Genomic DNA, 17273 nt, shown 5'->3' on the forward strand with positions numbered 1-17273 from the left:
GCTACCCCTCCCACCCTGGGTTCCCCCTGTATATCAGCAATGCACAATTGGTGTCATGAAGTTGCCACCATTCCAGGTTGGGTTATCCTGTACTACCTGTCTTATTTTCTGATCATGAAGCAATTGCGGATGTGCATGTGTGTGCAGGCACAGACAAACATACACCTGCATACACACACATACACACACACACACAGAGCACAAATTCATTCCACTTATAATGGAGGGACAGCTGCAAGTCATTCAATAACCAAGCAAAAACTTGGTTTTGAATGCTACACTTTTCAAAATATTTGTATAATTACAAAAAAATCAAGGAAATTGTCATGATAGCAAACACAGTATTGGCATGCATGGCTTTCACCTAAACTTAGTTGACTGCTATTACGGGCTATGATTATAGACAAAAAGTAGTGTTATGAACCTGTACCTCAAAGACTAAGAACTATTTCAAATGATCAGTCCATTGTAAAGAGAAATCCTTTCTAACATTAAAGACAAGTGAAAGGTTTCTGTGTCTTCAGTATGAAATATTAGGATTATAGATAAAAAGAGTTGCTGAAAATATGCCATAACATCTCATTTAAAATATAATTAGAATGTCTGGTCCACATTGAAATTATTATTAATGTAAGCACAACTGTCAAAAAGCTATCAAAAGACTGATTCTATTGAATTGCCCTTTGCTATTCATTTTATTTTCTCCTGGAGATTTCTGTTTGGCAGTGACTGCATGATTTCTAAACTACATTATTCTTCCGTATTTTTTTGGTAAGTTTTCTGCGTGTGTTTTTTAGACAAAAGAAAAATCACCAGTTTATAAAAAAGGAGCCTGAAGAGTGTGCTCCTGAAATACAGGCATGTTTTATAAAAAGGATACTGGTTTCTTGCTATAAAAATCGACCAAAAGGTGTCAGACCTGAAAACAAATTCTCACAGTGTTTTCAGTGTTGGCTGTTTACAAGGCATTCAATAGAACAGAGATAGATGGATACCACACAGTTCACATTATAAGCTGGTATGTTAGACAGCCTCCTTGAGGAATCAAGTATATGAAGTCCCTTACCCAAGACTCCTATCAATTGCTTATTGATTCCAAATTGTCCCACTGGAATAAAATGGTTGACCAGGAATTCATTGTGCTTTATAAACTCTACTGAAGTGTTTTGGGCATTTCCCAATTCTGTCACACTATTTTTAGCTATTTCTGCACCATGGTCCTAACAATCTTGTATCACAATTATAAGTTGCTGGTGTTTGTCCCCCTTGTCAACCAACATTGTTGCTAGACAACAAGCTGGGGGTGGGGCGCAAAATTAAGAGTGAAAAGCAAGGCTGGGGAGCTGCCTTGCCAACCTCAGGAATCCTCCTGCACTGTTAAATTTTAAGACAAAAAGAACTTAGCTTTATCACTATTGAAACTACCAATGAGTTTTTGTACCCCATGAAAACATTTTGGGGGCTATGCACCCCACAGAAGTAAAGCTGTCACGTAAGAGCAAAGTGCTCAGTAGAAAGTTCATGGACTAGCACATTTTGCATTCCTGGAATGTTACCTTAAAAGATGGCTATCAATCTATCTCATAACTGGTAACTGTGAATTAGTGGCCCAGAGGAGAAGTCACAGGAAAGTAAACTCAAACATACTGCAGTGTGTTTTGAAAATAACAACAACAACAAAATTTGAAAGCACCAAGAGTCCTGTTGGATATTTGAGCAAAGTTACCCTACATTACTGGTAGGCCTGCATTTATACTTTGGACTCTGTAGTCATGTCTCCTTCACATGGAATCACCGAGTGAATCCGAATCATCCAACGAGAGGGGAAGGTACAGGTCCTATAAGAAGAGAAGAGACAAAGTTAACTTTTCTTTTCTTTCACCTTTCAAGATATGGAATGATTGTTTCATGTTGTTTTCTAATTAGTATTTTTTCTAATTTTTATTTTGTATTTCATTTTCAACAGAAGTTGAAAAAGATATAAGAAGTATCTATGCAGTGATGCCCCATTCACTCACTTTTCCCCATGGGTAATAGCTTGCAGTTTTAGTCATTCTCATTTGTGTGTGTATGTGTGCATGTATAATCTTGTGTGATTGTATCATGTGTACAAATACAGAACTGTACTCACATAGAGCTCCCTTGTATTACCCTTTTATAGACTTATCTTCCCTTATCTCTATGCCTTGGCAACAAATAATGTACTCTATCTGTACAATTTGCATCTTAAGAATGTTGTATAAATGGAACTATAAAGTAACATTTTAGGATTCATCTCTTTCACTCAACATAATTCCCTGAAGATTCATCCAAGTTGTTCTATGTATCAGCATTTTGCTCTTTTATACTGTAGAGTGTATTCCATGGTGTGGTTATAACACCTTTTGACCATTCACCTATGTAATGGCATATGGGATGATTTCAGTTCTGTGTTATCTGATATAAAACTGTGGTAAATATGGCTGAGTGCCTATGACTCACACCTGTAATCCTAGCTGAGATCTGAATTCAAAGCAAGCCTGGGAAGGAAAGTACATGAGACTCTTATCTCCAATTAACCATCAAGAATCCAGAGTGACATGGCTCAAGTGGTAGAGCCTTGAGCAAAAGATCTCAAGGACAGGTCCTAAGCCCTGAATTTAATCCCCAGGATTGACACACGTATCCCAGGACTGGGATAAATACCCCGGAATTTGGAGTTAAGACTAGCCAGGTGTACATAATGAGACACCATCTGAAAAATATACATACTTTGTAATAGACAATCCCATGAGGTCTCTTCCAGCTCTGAGACTATATAACCAGTGGCTCTCAAAGGAATACTGAATGATTTAAAAACACAACAAAGACAACCATAGAAAAATAAACTTGTCTCATCAACTACTGTCCCCTCCTTCACTGTATATAAGGGTTTAACAAACTTTTTTGTAAAAGGGTAAGCAATAATATTTTGGACTTTCTCTGATGGTCATGTACGATCTGTTTCACAGACGCTTCTTCATTTCTTTGAGATTTATTTCTTCATGTCTCTTTAAGATGTACATTATTTTTCTATCAGGGATTATTTACACAAAAATATAGTGGGACTCAGGCCAGAGGGGTACCTGTCCTAAACGATCACACAGAATTTAATAACAAAAATAATAAAGATGTATGAGACATAATGTAAGGAATAATAACATTGTAACAACATGTTTATAAAATTGAATTAAAGCAAAAGAATATATAATAAAGTAGTGTATACAGGGATTTAATTCACAAATGCTTAAGTAATATTAAAATTCAATAAGAGCCAAAATATTTTTGAGCTTGACATCCAGAAAGGTGGAGTCATACCATGAAAATTTGTTCTTCCATAAATACAGTGACATTAGTAAAGTAACTTTTTTCAGAACTCTGGAAATGAACTGAAGGTTTGCAAAAATAAAAGCAGAAATGGTCAGATAAGTTGATGTTAGGTGAAATGAAACCCAAGATAAGGACTCAAATGGTTTTTCTTTCTTGCTATTGTTTCTAACATATTTATAAGATGATTTCTTTGTTGCTTTGTATGTTCCTCTCCCACGGTATAACCCCTGTTTTCACTGTATTTGATGTTGGTATACTTTGGGGAGGGGAAGGGAAAAAATAAATCATTTAAATAGGGATACAGGTGGACCCATTGCAACAATGAGATGTACAAGACGTTATGTCAAAAAACGAACTTTACAACTTTGGTGCAGGGGGGAGGTGAAGTAGGCAGGGCGATGGAGAGATGGGAAGGGATGGGAAGGGGAAATAAAGAAGAGGCAACAATGCTTGATAAGAAATGTACTCATTACCTTGCCCATGTAATTGTAACCTCTCTGTACGGTATTTACATAATTAAAAAGAGGTATTTATTGAACAAAAATGTTTGAAACTTGTAATGCTACTATGATTTGTGGTGTCTTAGCTTGTCCTACTTTCATTCTTCCCATTTCCAGTTTCACAGTACCCTTGAAAATCAGCAGCCTCCAATATCCACAAAAAGCAACCTGGGCATCACTGAAGTTGAGTAATCAGAGCTCAACAATGACTCATTCTCAGAGAACTGTCACACTTTGGTCTGTGTTGGAGCACACTGGAAACTCTATCTTAAAGATTTCTTTATTTGACATAATTCAGAGCACACTTATTGGAACAGTATTTTCAGGGTGTGTTAAAAGCAGATACAAGTATTTAAAAATTGTAGTTGCCTGAAGGTGGGCAAAAGGTGGAACAAATAAAGCTGCTTCAGGCCTCATAAGGAAAACTGTATAGAAGTAGCTCTTCATAGGGAGCTTTGAAAGCTTCTAATATATATTCCTAGGAATCTAGAAGGTCAGGCATATGTTGAGGCTTGGGCATATTCTCAGGAAAGAGAAGCTCTAGTTTTTCATCTCTGGCTAACCTTGAAGCCCTATGCAAGTAGCAAGTTAAAGGCTAAGGGAGAGATTCCCCAATCCTCAGCAAAGACTGGGAGACATAATTGCATAGAAATATTTAAGGAAATCAAGAAAAATTATTTTTGTTTAAAGTCATAATTATCATATATAAAGGAAAATAATGAAGATATACCACATTATACTGTGGTAAATATGGCTGGGTGCCAGTGACTCACACCTGTAATCCTAGCTGAGATCTGAATTTGAAGCAAGCCTGGGCAGGAAAGTGCATGAGTCTCTTATGTCCAATTAACCATCATTGAAAATGTGGCTCAAGTGGTAGAGCCTTGAGCAAAAGATCTCAAGGACAGGTCCTAAGCTATGAGTTCAATCCCCAGGATTGGCACATATCCCAGGACTGGGATAAATCCCCAGTAAATGAAAATAGAATTCTCCTAATATAATTTTATTAGCTTCTGTCTTTGTGTTGTACATTAGATCTCTAGATTTATTCAATTTACAAAATTGCTTTGCATCATTTGACCTACATCTCCGTATATATGTATATATATACGAATATATGAATTTTACTCATCCAATTGGAATAATATAGTATCATTTGTAAAGGAATGGAAAGACCTAGAAAAATTATGTTAAGTGAAGTAAGTCTGGCAGAGAGAAAAAGGGTGTATATTTTCCTTCATGTATGTAAGCTAGAATTCTTTTATATACTAATAAGTAAATATATTAGGTGGTATTCAAGTGAATACAAATATATTAACTGAAATATGGTAGAATGAATTAACTGAAATATGGATTCAAGGGAAAACTAAAAGAATGTAATGCCTTAGAAAGGCAGAGTCAAAGTTCGTCAAAATGAACACTAGGAAGCAAGTACTTGGAAGGGGAGGGGTGGGGTCATAGAGAAAGGAGTTGGCAGAATGAAGAAGAGAATGCAGTCAAGAATTCAATGTCTATGTTACAAATGAAGAAAAGTGAGGGAACGGGTGGTTTGGGAGGAATGGGTGAGAATGTTGAAATGGGTGACATTGAGCAAGATGCATTGTATTCATAAACTGTTAAATAGCAACCTCTTTGTATAACTACTTAAGATAAAACATTAAAAAAGAATACAATCATATACAGCAAAATGCATGCAGGGATGGATAATTAACATCATAATATTTACAATGTAATAATATGTATGAATGTAAGAGGGGTTGTAGTAGTTTTCCTTTTTAATTTTATTTTTTGTTGGAAATGGGGATTGAACTCAGAGCCTAGGTGCTGTCCCTGAATTTTTGCACTCAAGGCTAGCACTCTACCATTTTGAGCCACAGCACAACTTTTGGTTTTCTATTGGTTCATTGGAGATAAGAGTCTCAAGGACTTTTCTGTCCTGGGCTAGTTTGAACCATAATTCTCAGATCTCAGCCTCTTGAGTAGCTAGAATTACAGGCATGGGCTACTGACACGCAGACAGTTTTATTTTTTTCATAATTTCAACATACATATTATGAAACTCCCATCTGGTAGAAAAATGACAGGATTAAGAGTCATAATATTCACTTGATAAGCCTAGCTTTGTCTTTTAACTTACGCTTTCAGGACCTTTACTTTCTTTAGCTGAAAACTGAAGGAGGTGTGGACTATCCGATCTCTAATATTCTTTCTTGTTCTCAAATTGTTTAAAGATGCAATTCTAATAATTGCATTTTTCTTTAGTTACACTAAATCACATAAAGTGAACTGAATATTTTTGTTGGTGAACTCCTAGAGTCATTTTCAGGCAGTACACAATGACTTTACAAATTTTAGAGGCCACTGTGAGTCTTACCACAATGAACTACTGAGCATCCACATCCACTTCTGCTCTAACTTGTTCAAGTAAAAGACACTTAGTGGAACTGGTTTATGGAAATAATTCTATGAGAATATTGTTCCAGACTTTAGCTCAGACAAAGTAGTAAACATCTAAGAGTGTAGTAAACATCTAAGAGTGCAATGATGACTTAAGGTAGGTATGGATAAGGCTATGGTGAAAATCCATGAGACTAGACGTAGGTATCAACCTCTGAACTGCTGATCTCCCTATTTCCTATTGATAATTTATTTCCTATTTATACTTTATTTCCTTGTACGGGTAGAAGAGTGTTCAGGAAAAGTCATTGTCTCTGAATTCTGTTTCTGTTGACTGATATGTAGAAATACAGAAACATGCATATCGCTTAACAATACAAATAATTTGCACCTGAAATTCATTTGCTTAGTCCCTTGGAGCCCTAAGGAACAAAATGTTTATAACAAATGCAGCTGTGCTGGCAATACTACTGCATTAGAGAAAACAAAAAAGTTGGTCTGTGGTCCAAGGAACTTATAGTCCAAAGAAAGTCATGAAAGGCTTTTGAGAAATCTGGCTTCTATTCCACATTTTCTATTTCTTGAATGAGCCCTGAATGTTCATGGAGGTGTGGCTTTGTTCTTATGGACATTTTTCAAAGCTGGAATGCCTGTTCTCTAAACCAACAATCAAAGCCTTGGAGATCCTATTTAAATGTCATGTCTTTGAAAATCGTTCCCCATCTCCTACCCTCCCCAAATCAGATGTTTTTCTTACTCTGTTTTTGTACCTCGAATCCTTTTATTACTCCGATTTCAAGGTCGAGGTTTTGGTTTGTTCATCAAAATATCTCTCCAATCACATGGAGGAAGATGAAAGAATCTGTGTGTGTGTGTGTGTGTGTGTGTGTGTGTGTGGTGTACAGATAGATGTTCAGATAATGTATTAAATATATTTTCTTCAATTTCCTAAGTGGAATGCAGTAACCTGAAAAAATTAACCGAACAGAAGGTTTTCTCTGTATTTCTAGATTTTTTGAACATCACCAATAGGGGACTATCTCCAGATGGTGACTTCAATAAATTTTTCTCCTTAATCTCTCTATAGTCCTTTCTTCAAATCAATACAATAGGAATGCTAATCACCCCAACTCCTCCACAGGAATATCATAATAGTGAATGAGAAAATAGCATCACAGAAGGTTAAAGCAGTACAGAAAAGCAAAATGTTGTTCTCATTAACAACTCAAAGATTTACTTTGTGTCCATATCATAGCACTTGAGTATGCGGACTTTGGCTAACCCCATTGCAGCTGCATTAAAGAGGATTCTACATGAGCTGCTCTACAAGAGAAGCCAAAACTCTGATTACAATTTAGGCCTGCCACAGCCATCAAAAGTTACCAAAGGGATGCTGGGATTTCAAGATTGTTTCCAAGTATGCAGAAGGAAAGTCATGGCCTCAGCCACCTGCTTCCTGTCTCCAACATGACTCACACCTTTCAGGTCCATTTGGACAGAAGTTCAGATGAGACATGTTAAGGGCCACTGTCCAGAGATATTGATGGTGTTAAGGCTCAGAAAGCTGGCTAAACGGAGTGGTGTGAAGCTGGAAACTGAGGCACAAGGGGATTAGAGTAGCTACAGCACATATTTTTTAGCTCATTCAGAAAAATCAGTTCAGCCTCCATCACTGGTGGTATAAAACATGAAGCTATTGCCTCTTGGTAAGGTGCAGTAGGAGGGATGTGATATCATTTACAGATATTCCTGCCCCAAATGCATCACCTGACTCTAGTCATGAGAAAACATAAGACAAGCCCAAATTGAAAGAAAGAATGAGGTAGTCATGGCTCATACCTGCAATCCTGGCTACTCAGGAGACTTAGACCTGAAAGATTAAGGCTCAAAGCCAGACTGGATTGAATTCTCCTGTTAACCCGCAAAAATGCAGGATGAAGGCAGGGCTCAAGTGGTACAGTGTCAGATTTGAACTAGCAAGCTGAGCAAGAGTGTTCAGTACAAAAAAAAGAAGAAAAGAAAAAGGAAAACAGAAGTCTACCAAATAACTACCCTATGCTTTTCATTTCTACAATATACTTTCCTGAAACATAAAGGTTCAGGAAAATTTCCAAATTACAAAAGAATAAAATGACATTGTAACTGATTATAATTTATGATCCTAGATTAGATCTTAGACCAGAAAAATAACATCACTGAAGCAATTGATAAAGCTTGAATATGTGCTGCAAAATGATGATAGTATTAAACCTCATAGCTTTGGTCATTGTACTGTGATTAGAAAAGAAAATGTCTCTTTTATTAGATATATTGAATATTTAAAGGTAAAAATGCATAATGTTTGCAATTTAATCTCATGGTTTTGGAAAATAGTAAAGTGTAATGAGTATATATGTGCTTTTGTATGCATGCACAAAGAGGTAGAATGGAAAAATAAATGTGGCAAAATATAAGTAACTGGTAAATTTACATAAAATTGATATAGCTCTTCTATAACCTGGAAGTGATATAAAGATATGTTTATAAAAACAGCATGGCATACAGAAAATTAAATGTGTATTAAAGTATGTTCATAAAATAGCATGGCATACAAATATAAGTGTTTATTTTAATACTTGCTCTAGATTTATTACTTCATGTTTGTATTATTGACTAAAAGAATAATTTTATTGACAGGTACCAGTGGCTCACACCTGTAATCCTAGCTACAGAGAAGCTGAGATCTGAGGATCACAGTTCAAAGCCAATCTGGGAAGGAAAGTATGTGGTACTCTCATCTCTGATTGACCACAAAAAGCTGGAAGTCAAGGTGTGGCTCAAGTTGTAGAGCTCCAGACTTGAGCACAAAAGCCCAGGGACAATGCCCAGGCCCTGAGTTCAAGCCCCAGGAATGACACAAAAAAGATTATTTTAAAAATAAAATGACATATTGAAAATTCAACAATGAAGGAATCAGTAAGGTCAGACAGTTCTGTCACTTTCAGTTCTTCAATGGTTAAAATGTTTTTAGAATTGAAACCCTACTTACACACACACACACACACACACACACACACACACACACACACACACACAAGTGCCTGCAAGAACAACCAAAAAGTTTGACATTGTCAACACTCACTCACCTTAGTGGACTTAGGGATGATCAATCCTCAGTCTAAATAAACTGGACATGGATGATTTAAACTGACTGAGTGTACAGAGTAAATGCTCAAGTTGCCTCCAGCATTTTGGAGTCAGTGCTGGAGTAAGTGATGGAAGATACTTAGGAAAGTGGCTCTTCCTAGAAGAAAGGTAGGGCATAAAGGCATAGGGAAAATATAATGGAAGAAACATGGTGGTATGGGAGGTTCTTTATAGGCATTAGAAGAACAGATGTAGGTTGTTCTATTTTGTAATGTCCATATTAGCAAGGTTTTCTGCTCATCAGTAACTGAAAACTGACTATAAATGCAATTTTCATCCATCTTTTGATATCTGGGTAACAGTCTGTAAAACAGTTCAGCAAATCTTGAAGCCAAACAGCTCAACAGAACAATCAGAAAGGTCAATACTGGACGTTAAAGAGGTTATTAAAAGGGCTGGGAATGTGGCCTAGTGGTAAAATGCTTGCCTAGCATGCATGAAGCCATGGGTTCTATTCCTCAGTACCACATAAACAGAAAAAGCCAGAAGTGGTGCTGTGGCTCAAGTGGTAGAGTACTAGCCTTCAGCAAAAGAAGCTTAGGGACAGTGTACAGGCTTTGAGTTCAAGCCCAGGACTGGCAAAAGAAAAAGAGGTTATTAGAGGAATGGAATCGCATTAGCAAAGATAGAGCAAGTAAGAGTCAGATTAACCTGGAAATGAAGACTGATGTAGAGAAAAGGAAATGAAAATGAATGTCAGAGTGTAGTGTATTGTTAAATGCTAACAAGTGATTTTCTGTGTGAAAATGACAATATTAACTTACTTATTTTTTTCTTATTTCCATGGTATAATTGCCCTTACCATAGCAGAGTTCAAGTTACAAACACAATGTCACTGAACACAGAATGTGATGCATACAATGTGCTCTTAAGAGATAGTTTTGAACTGACTTCAGAATACCACTTGTGATTACTTGGGTACCTGTTTTATAACTAAGTTGCCCTAGGAAGTAACTTACCTATCTCTGTCTCATTTTTCTTGTATGTAAAATGGCAACCTTATACCACTGAGCTATGCCTCCAGCTCTTACACTTCTATTATTTTAATGATGTATTTTTCTGTGTTAGCACAAAGGGTCTTAATGGTGACTATGGCCCTTGCAATACATTTGTACAAATATTTCACAAAAATCTGCCTGCTAATAAACAGTGCACAGTGAAAGTAGAGCCCTTTGGTTATTGAAGTCCACTGAATTGAAAGGGAGTAACTTCGTGCACCTTTTCTTTGAACCACTATCACATTATTTCCATTGGTAGGTTACCTGGTGATAGAAGCTTCCTTCAACACCTTCTTTCTGTTTCACTGAATTAAGGAGACAAGAGCTAAAGCCATGCCACAATCGCGGTTTGGTTACACCATTACTTCAGAATGGGCACTTAAGATTATAACTAGAAATTTAGACCCTGTTGGGATTCTCAGGAAATGAAGATAATGGAGGCAGATGAAATGGAATTCTGCTGTCACTGTACGTTGAAGTAGAATAGATAAGAAAACCTCCACCTATCCAATAAAGAAACTGAATGCAAAGGAGTTTAGTAAGGTATAAGAGACATAATACCTTGTGCTTCCGGAGACTGCCAGGGCTGGTGGGAGTGGAGATGGGAGACTGCTTAGACTTGGGAGTAGACAGCTGGCTGCTGGAGGTTCCATTTGCTAGCCCAAGGCAAGAGAAAAAGGATAAAAATCAAAAACATACAAAGGAGTAAGTTATCATTCCCTCCTAAGACATTAAGAACATTTAAACAAGGCACACATACAAGTGATTTGATGAGCAGAACGAGGACGTAAAGACATTCCTTCAAAGGGCAAGAGCTGTAATCCTCAGTTCATTAGACTTCTGTGCAAAGCAAGGCACATCCCCTTCCCCTCCCCCACACCCCCTTCAAACCTTTTTCATATTCATTCCCAGGTTTGACCCTACATATGTGACAAGTAGCCTAGCAAGTTATTATTTTGCCTTGCATAATTTTATAGAGAAAAAAGAAACCCAGAGAGGTTGTATGCCTTATATTAAAGGGGTAAAAGTATGGGTGATCTGGGCCTGGGCACATCAATTTGGTGGCATGTAATTAGGCAGATGTAGGAAGACCCACTGTCAATCTCTGTCTATTTTGTCTGCTCATTTCCTACCAGTTTGTAGACATTTTCTAGTTTCTTTCAATGCTTCCCCCTACCCCAGCCCATAGCAACCACTAATCTACTTTTTTGTCTGTATAGATATGCCTGTACCAGGTTCATCTAAGATTTCTCAAGTGTTGCCTCCAGACCTCTGAATATAATTCATGCTCTGAGCTCCAATAATACCCCATGTATGGCTCTGTCTTCACATTAAACTTTATCCTCGCCTGTCACATAACATGAAGTAACTTAATCATTTCTGATACCTCATCATTTAATAGTTTGCCTACCTTAGAGGCAGTGCTCCATAGCTGTTGGCTAAAGGAATAAATGTGAAAAGAGATAGTCTTTCCAGGAGCTATGAGAGATGACTAAATGGGCACTTAAAGCCCGTAAATAGGTGCCTAAGTGCTCATTTTTCTGCTCACTTCCACTTGAAACAATGTGCTAGCAAACACTTGTATCTCTTTCACCTCCACTATTAATGTTCATGTTCTGAAAAACTTAGGAGTTACTAGCTCAAGTGATATGGAAAGATTATATCTTCAGGAAATATTCATGATAACAGCAGTATAAACTTTATCTGTGAGACTAGCAGCTACAATTTAGGCCATTTTTTACTTAGACTAGCTCTTGCTCATTCTTCTGCTCACTCTCTCTCACTCTCTCTTGCATGCAAGATGCCCTCCCCCCCCAACCTGTTTCAGATAGAGGAAGTATCAAAGTCAGAATTCAAATGTAGCCTATGTACATTATTTTTTTGTTTTTGGCATTCCCTCCTTAAAATTATTTTTTCAAGGAATCTTTCCATTGACAATTTTCTGACAATAGTTAAGGAGAAAGATGTAAGGCTCTGACAAAGAGAAAGGAATCAGAAGGTAAAAACAGACACCAGAGCTGACAGACATCTTCAAAGTCTCTATCCTACTTGATTTGGTTTAATTGGAAAGTGGTTAGCAAGAGCTTGTGTTCATTTTGCAAAAAAAAAAAAAGTTGGGCAAACACACAATGCCATGAAACAATAGAAGGCAGAACAGCCAGAATGGCAAAACTACCTTCATGCCACAGAGCTGTCTGAGAAGATGGTATTTGTGCCCTGTCTGTCACCTCTCTTAGATGATGCCTTTCAGCTATGTAGCACAGTTGCCAAGCTTGGCCCCATCTGGCCTTGTCTTAGTGACTTCTCTGAATGACTGTGCTTGTCCTTGCCCCAGCACACATCCTTAGCAACCTGGCTCTGTCTGCCTTTCCTGTCAGAACGGACCAGGACAAGCCTAAGCAGGAAGGATGTTAAGGAAAATAGGCTAACTTACCTCAAAGACAGGGATTTAAATATATGAGGAGAAAATAGGTCCCCAGGAGTAAGGATTAGGTTGGTGGGGGATGGTTATTCCCAAAGAACAATTTTCTGTTTCATTTTCTGTTTCATTAGTTAAGTGAGCAGTTACCAGGAAGGGAGGGTTACAACCACTGAGCTTCCACACTGTGGACTCCCTTGTCTGGAGGCTGTAGTGATTGATCCCTGAAAATTAAGATGCCACTGATAGGAAGTTGGAATTAAGTGGTTCCAGATATTGTGAATAAAAAGTCCTATAGGTGGCAAGTAAGGCAAATTTTATTATCCAAATGATTTCAAGAAGGGTAAGCTTAGCATTTGCTTTTCTCTCAGCTTGTAACTGGGACCAAACTGACTTAATGCTCATTGTTCATTCACTTAGCCCTGGCTTTCCATCTCATTCCATTAGTTTGTTTTTCTTTTGGCTGGTTGTTTTTGTTTGGAGTTTGAACTTAAGAGTCATGTATTTACATGAAGCACACGTCCAGTTGTTGGTTGTTCTAGGGTATTAATATTTTGCTCAGGATAGCCTTTAAGCCATAATCCCACTAATTTCTCCCTCCCAAAAAGCCAAGTTTACAGGCATGAGCAACCATGATAGGCCCTTCCTTTCTTTGCTGATACTAATACTGAACCCAATTAAAAACCAAATCCACTGATTTTAATTTGATGTCTTTTCTAAAATATTGTTCAATATGAATAACATTTATAAAAGTCTATGATAACAATTTCATAGTCCATTTACCATTGTAGTTACTATTCTACATTTATTTTCAAGTTGTTTTATTATCTTCATGATAATCCTGAGAGAGAATTAACAAAGATACAATGGGTTACAATAAAAATTATAAGCCAGGCACTGGTGGCTCATTCCTATAATCCTAGCTACTCAGGAGGTTAAGATCTGAGGATCGAGGTTCAAAGACAGCCCGGGCAGGAAAGACCATAAGATTCTTTTTTTTTTGGTGGGGGGAGTCCGGTCGTGAGGCCTTAACTCTGGGCCTGGGCGCTGTCCCCCAGCTCTTCAGCTCAAGGCTAGAGCACTACCACTTGAGCCACAGCATCTCTTCCAGCTTTTTTTTCCTTTTGCTTATGTGGTGCTGAGGAATCGAACCCAGGGCCTCAGGCATGCAAGGCAAGCACTCTACCACTGAGCCACCTTCCCAGCCCGACGACCATGAGATTCTTATCTCCAATAAACCACCAGAAAACCAGAAGTGGTGCTGTGGCTCAAGTGGTAGAGCACTAGCCTTGAGCTGAAGGGCTGAGGGACAGTGCCCAGGCCCAGAGTTCAGGCCCCATGACAAACAAAAAAAGTTAAAAAAATAAATAAATATAAAAATAAAAAATATATATTATAAAAGATATAATGGTTCCGATCAGGGTATACCTTGTTTAAAGTGTATAAACTATTACCTCTCCTCCCTGTGTGGTGGTTTCCAGGATCTGATCACAGAATCTATTTCAAGATGTCTAAACAATTACCCATCATATATCTCCACTGTGATCTTTAGTGACTCATTTTCTGTCTAATATTCTCTCATCTCCTAAAGTCTTATAGAGGGACATCTCAATGCAGCCACCTCATCATTTTTTCATATTGAGATGCTTTAAGCTGTCCTTCATTTGAACCCAAAGAAACTGTGTTTCCTCTTCACATATACAGGGAGAGTTTCTTTTTTATATATACATTTTATTGCAAAAATACTGTACAGAGGGGTTACAGTTACATGAGTAAGGTAATGAGTACATTTCCTATCAGGCATTGTTACTTCCTCCTTTGTTTTTCCCCTACCATCCCTTCCCTCCCACGTCAACAACTACACTCTCCCCTCCATCCCCCCCCCCTGCTTAAACTGTAAAGTTCATTTTTCAACTAGAAGGCAATCCAAGTAGTTTCAAGGTGGTTTAGCCTTACTTCAAAATGAGACCAAGAGAGGCAGACCCTATGGGTTTTCACATGCATATCTATTGCCTATAGCGCTTGGGTTAACTTGGCCAATTGTTTTTGCACAAAGAAATCCTTTGTCCATCTTCTTAGCCCCATCCATTAGGAAAGCAAGAATAGAGAACCAGAAACTGTTCTCAATGATTTGGTCATTGGGTTGCTAGTCATGCCAAACAGAATCACATAGGTTCTGAGATACTGTTAGATTAGGTAAAATTTGAATTTTAAATCTAATTTTCTAACAAATCTTATGAAGTTGTGAATCCTTTCAAGAAAAGGGAGGAGTGAACATTTCACCTATACCCAACCCTGCAATATTTTGATAAAGATGAGTTTTTCTCAAGAAAAGGACTCATGTTAAGGGGACTGGAAGTGTTTAGGTTGTTTGCTCAGGCCTGACAATGCTATCCATACTCTCATTTCTGTCCTGCTGAAGGTGGTTCTGCTCAGAGCATGTTTGTGGGACAGGGAGCCTGAGTGATCTTGGACAAGTTACTTAATCTTCAGTTTCTTCATCTCTAAACAAGGCTAACAATACTACATATAAGGTTGTTTTAAAGATTAAATTAATTTATAGATTGCAGTGATAATAAAACTATGAAGTATTTCCATTTATATTAGCTATGCAAATATCCAAATAAAACAAATGCCAACACTACAAGATACTTGTCTTATTTTTCTTCTTAGTACCTAGTACTCCACCAAAACTTTAGAGATTCAATTGTACTTAAATACAAGTCCTTGGAAAGAGTAGGCTAATAGGACTCTGATTGTAGGGATGGGGCAGCACACCTCATGCACTACATGGTTCTCAGTGGCCTTCACTGTTTTGTCCAACCCAGCCATATCTTAAGGTCTCTCCAATAGTGATAGAAAAGTTGACTTAGTTCTTCCAGCTAAATTGGACATAATCTGCAGCATTAGAAAGAATCACATTGGAAAAGGAATCTAGGGAGGTTTTCAGCTTCCTCCAGTCCTAACAAGTCCAGCTCTTCTACTTAGAATGACATTGGAGAAAGTGATAAAATATGTAAGATGGGACACTGGAAACAAAGACATATTATTTATGGCCTGTGTGCAAAGCAGCACAAAGATACCATACCACCCTCCATGCTATCCTACTTCTCTGGCCAGGAGATGGGAAGACAGTAGGAAGCTGTCTGCCTGCTCAAACAAACTGACTTAAGAAACCAATCAAGCCACAGGAAAACCAAACACCACAAGCAGACCAGAGACTCCACCAAAGCACACAGCATTTAATTCATACAAGGAATTGTTACCCTGAACTGCTCTTAGCTGGAGAAGAAAGGGATTAACACAGTAACCACTAATCATATGTGGCTGCTGATCATATGATATGTGGCTAGCCAGATTGTGTAGTTAAGTAAAATACAACTCAAACATCTCAATAATGTCTTAGGTTGATTATATGTTGATATTCCAATATTTTGAATACATTGCTAAACATTTTCAAATTAATTTAACTTTTTCTTCTGACTTTTAGAAATGTGGTTACTAAGTGCTATTAAATTCCATATATGACTTGCCTTTGTGGCTCACATTTTATTTCAAGTGAACAGAATTGGTATGTCTAGGAGGTGGAAATAGCTAGGTCTTCTATCATGAATGGCCTTGAGCAGACTGCAAGCAAGGGCTCTCTCATTGAATCTTCCTGTTTTATGTCCCTTAACTCCCCCCTTTTAAAGACTGCACATCTTAGAGGTTTGCCTTTCAATAGTATGTATACATGTTTACCAAGCAAGCAAGCAAGCAAGCAAGCAAGCAAGCAAGCAAGCAAGCAAGCAAGCAAGAAAGAAAGAAAGAAAGAAAGAAAGAAAGAAAGGAAGGAAGGAAGAAAAGGAAGGAAGGAAGGAAGAAAAGGAAGGAAGGAAGGACTAGTAGCTAGAGAGCATCAGTTGCTACAAAAATGACTTATAGAGAAAGAAAGAAAGAAAGAAAGAAAGAAAGAAAGAAAGAAAGAAAGAAAGAAAGAAAGAAAGAAAGAAAGGAGGAAAGGAAGAAAGGAGGGAGGGAGGGAGGGGGGAAAGAAGGAAGGAAAGAAAAGATTCCTTCCCCATAAGTTCTTTTATTCTTTCGATTCAACTCAGTTGGGGGAAATGTTACAAAAGGGAAAATTAAGACTTTAATGACTGAGATAGAAACAGAGAAAAATATACAAGAAGCCAAGCTTACTTGGCTAGCCTATCAAAATAACATTTCCAGAGTTAACCCCATGGCAATTCCAGAGTTAACCAAAATATGGCATTGCATAAACTTTCCTCAGATAGTCAATGGAAGTGTCCTGGGTTCAGATTTTATCTGGTTACCACAGCTCTCTGGACTGCTGTACATATAGATATGGTGAATGTGACTTGGTTTCTATGATACTATCAGCTGTGCTCAGGAAGAATGAGCTCCTTATATGAAGAGTATATAGAC

At 37.7% G+C, this 17273-nt stretch overlaps 1 protein-coding gene across 2 annotated transcripts in view; it reads right to left on the minus strand.

The window, feature by feature from the left end:
• Positions 1-1780: 1780 nt before the first annotated feature.
• Dcx (doublecortin) overlaps positions 1781-17273 on the minus strand; it is a 94501-nt gene continuing 79008 nt past the window's right edge. The window contains exons 6-7 of one of the 2 annotated variants that reach the window (XM_013025857.1): positions 10991-11085; positions 1781-1838 (exon numbers count right to left, since the gene is read on the minus strand). In XM_013025857.1, coding sequence (XP_012881311.1) covers positions 1782-1838; positions 10991-11085 — 152 coding nt within the window. In that variant the 3' untranslated portion in view covers position 1781. The remainder of the gene's footprint in view (positions 1839-10990; positions 11086-17273) is intronic. The other variant, XM_013025858.1, reaches the window with a different exon arrangement.

Source organism: Dipodomys ordii, unplaced genomic scaffold, assembly GCF_000151885.1.
Source record: "Dipodomys ordii isolate 6190 unplaced genomic scaffold, Dord_2.0 Scaffold88, whole genome shotgun sequence".
In the NCBI taxonomy this organism is placed as follows: Eukaryota; Metazoa; Chordata; class Mammalia; order Rodentia; family Heteromyidae; genus Dipodomys; species Dipodomys ordii.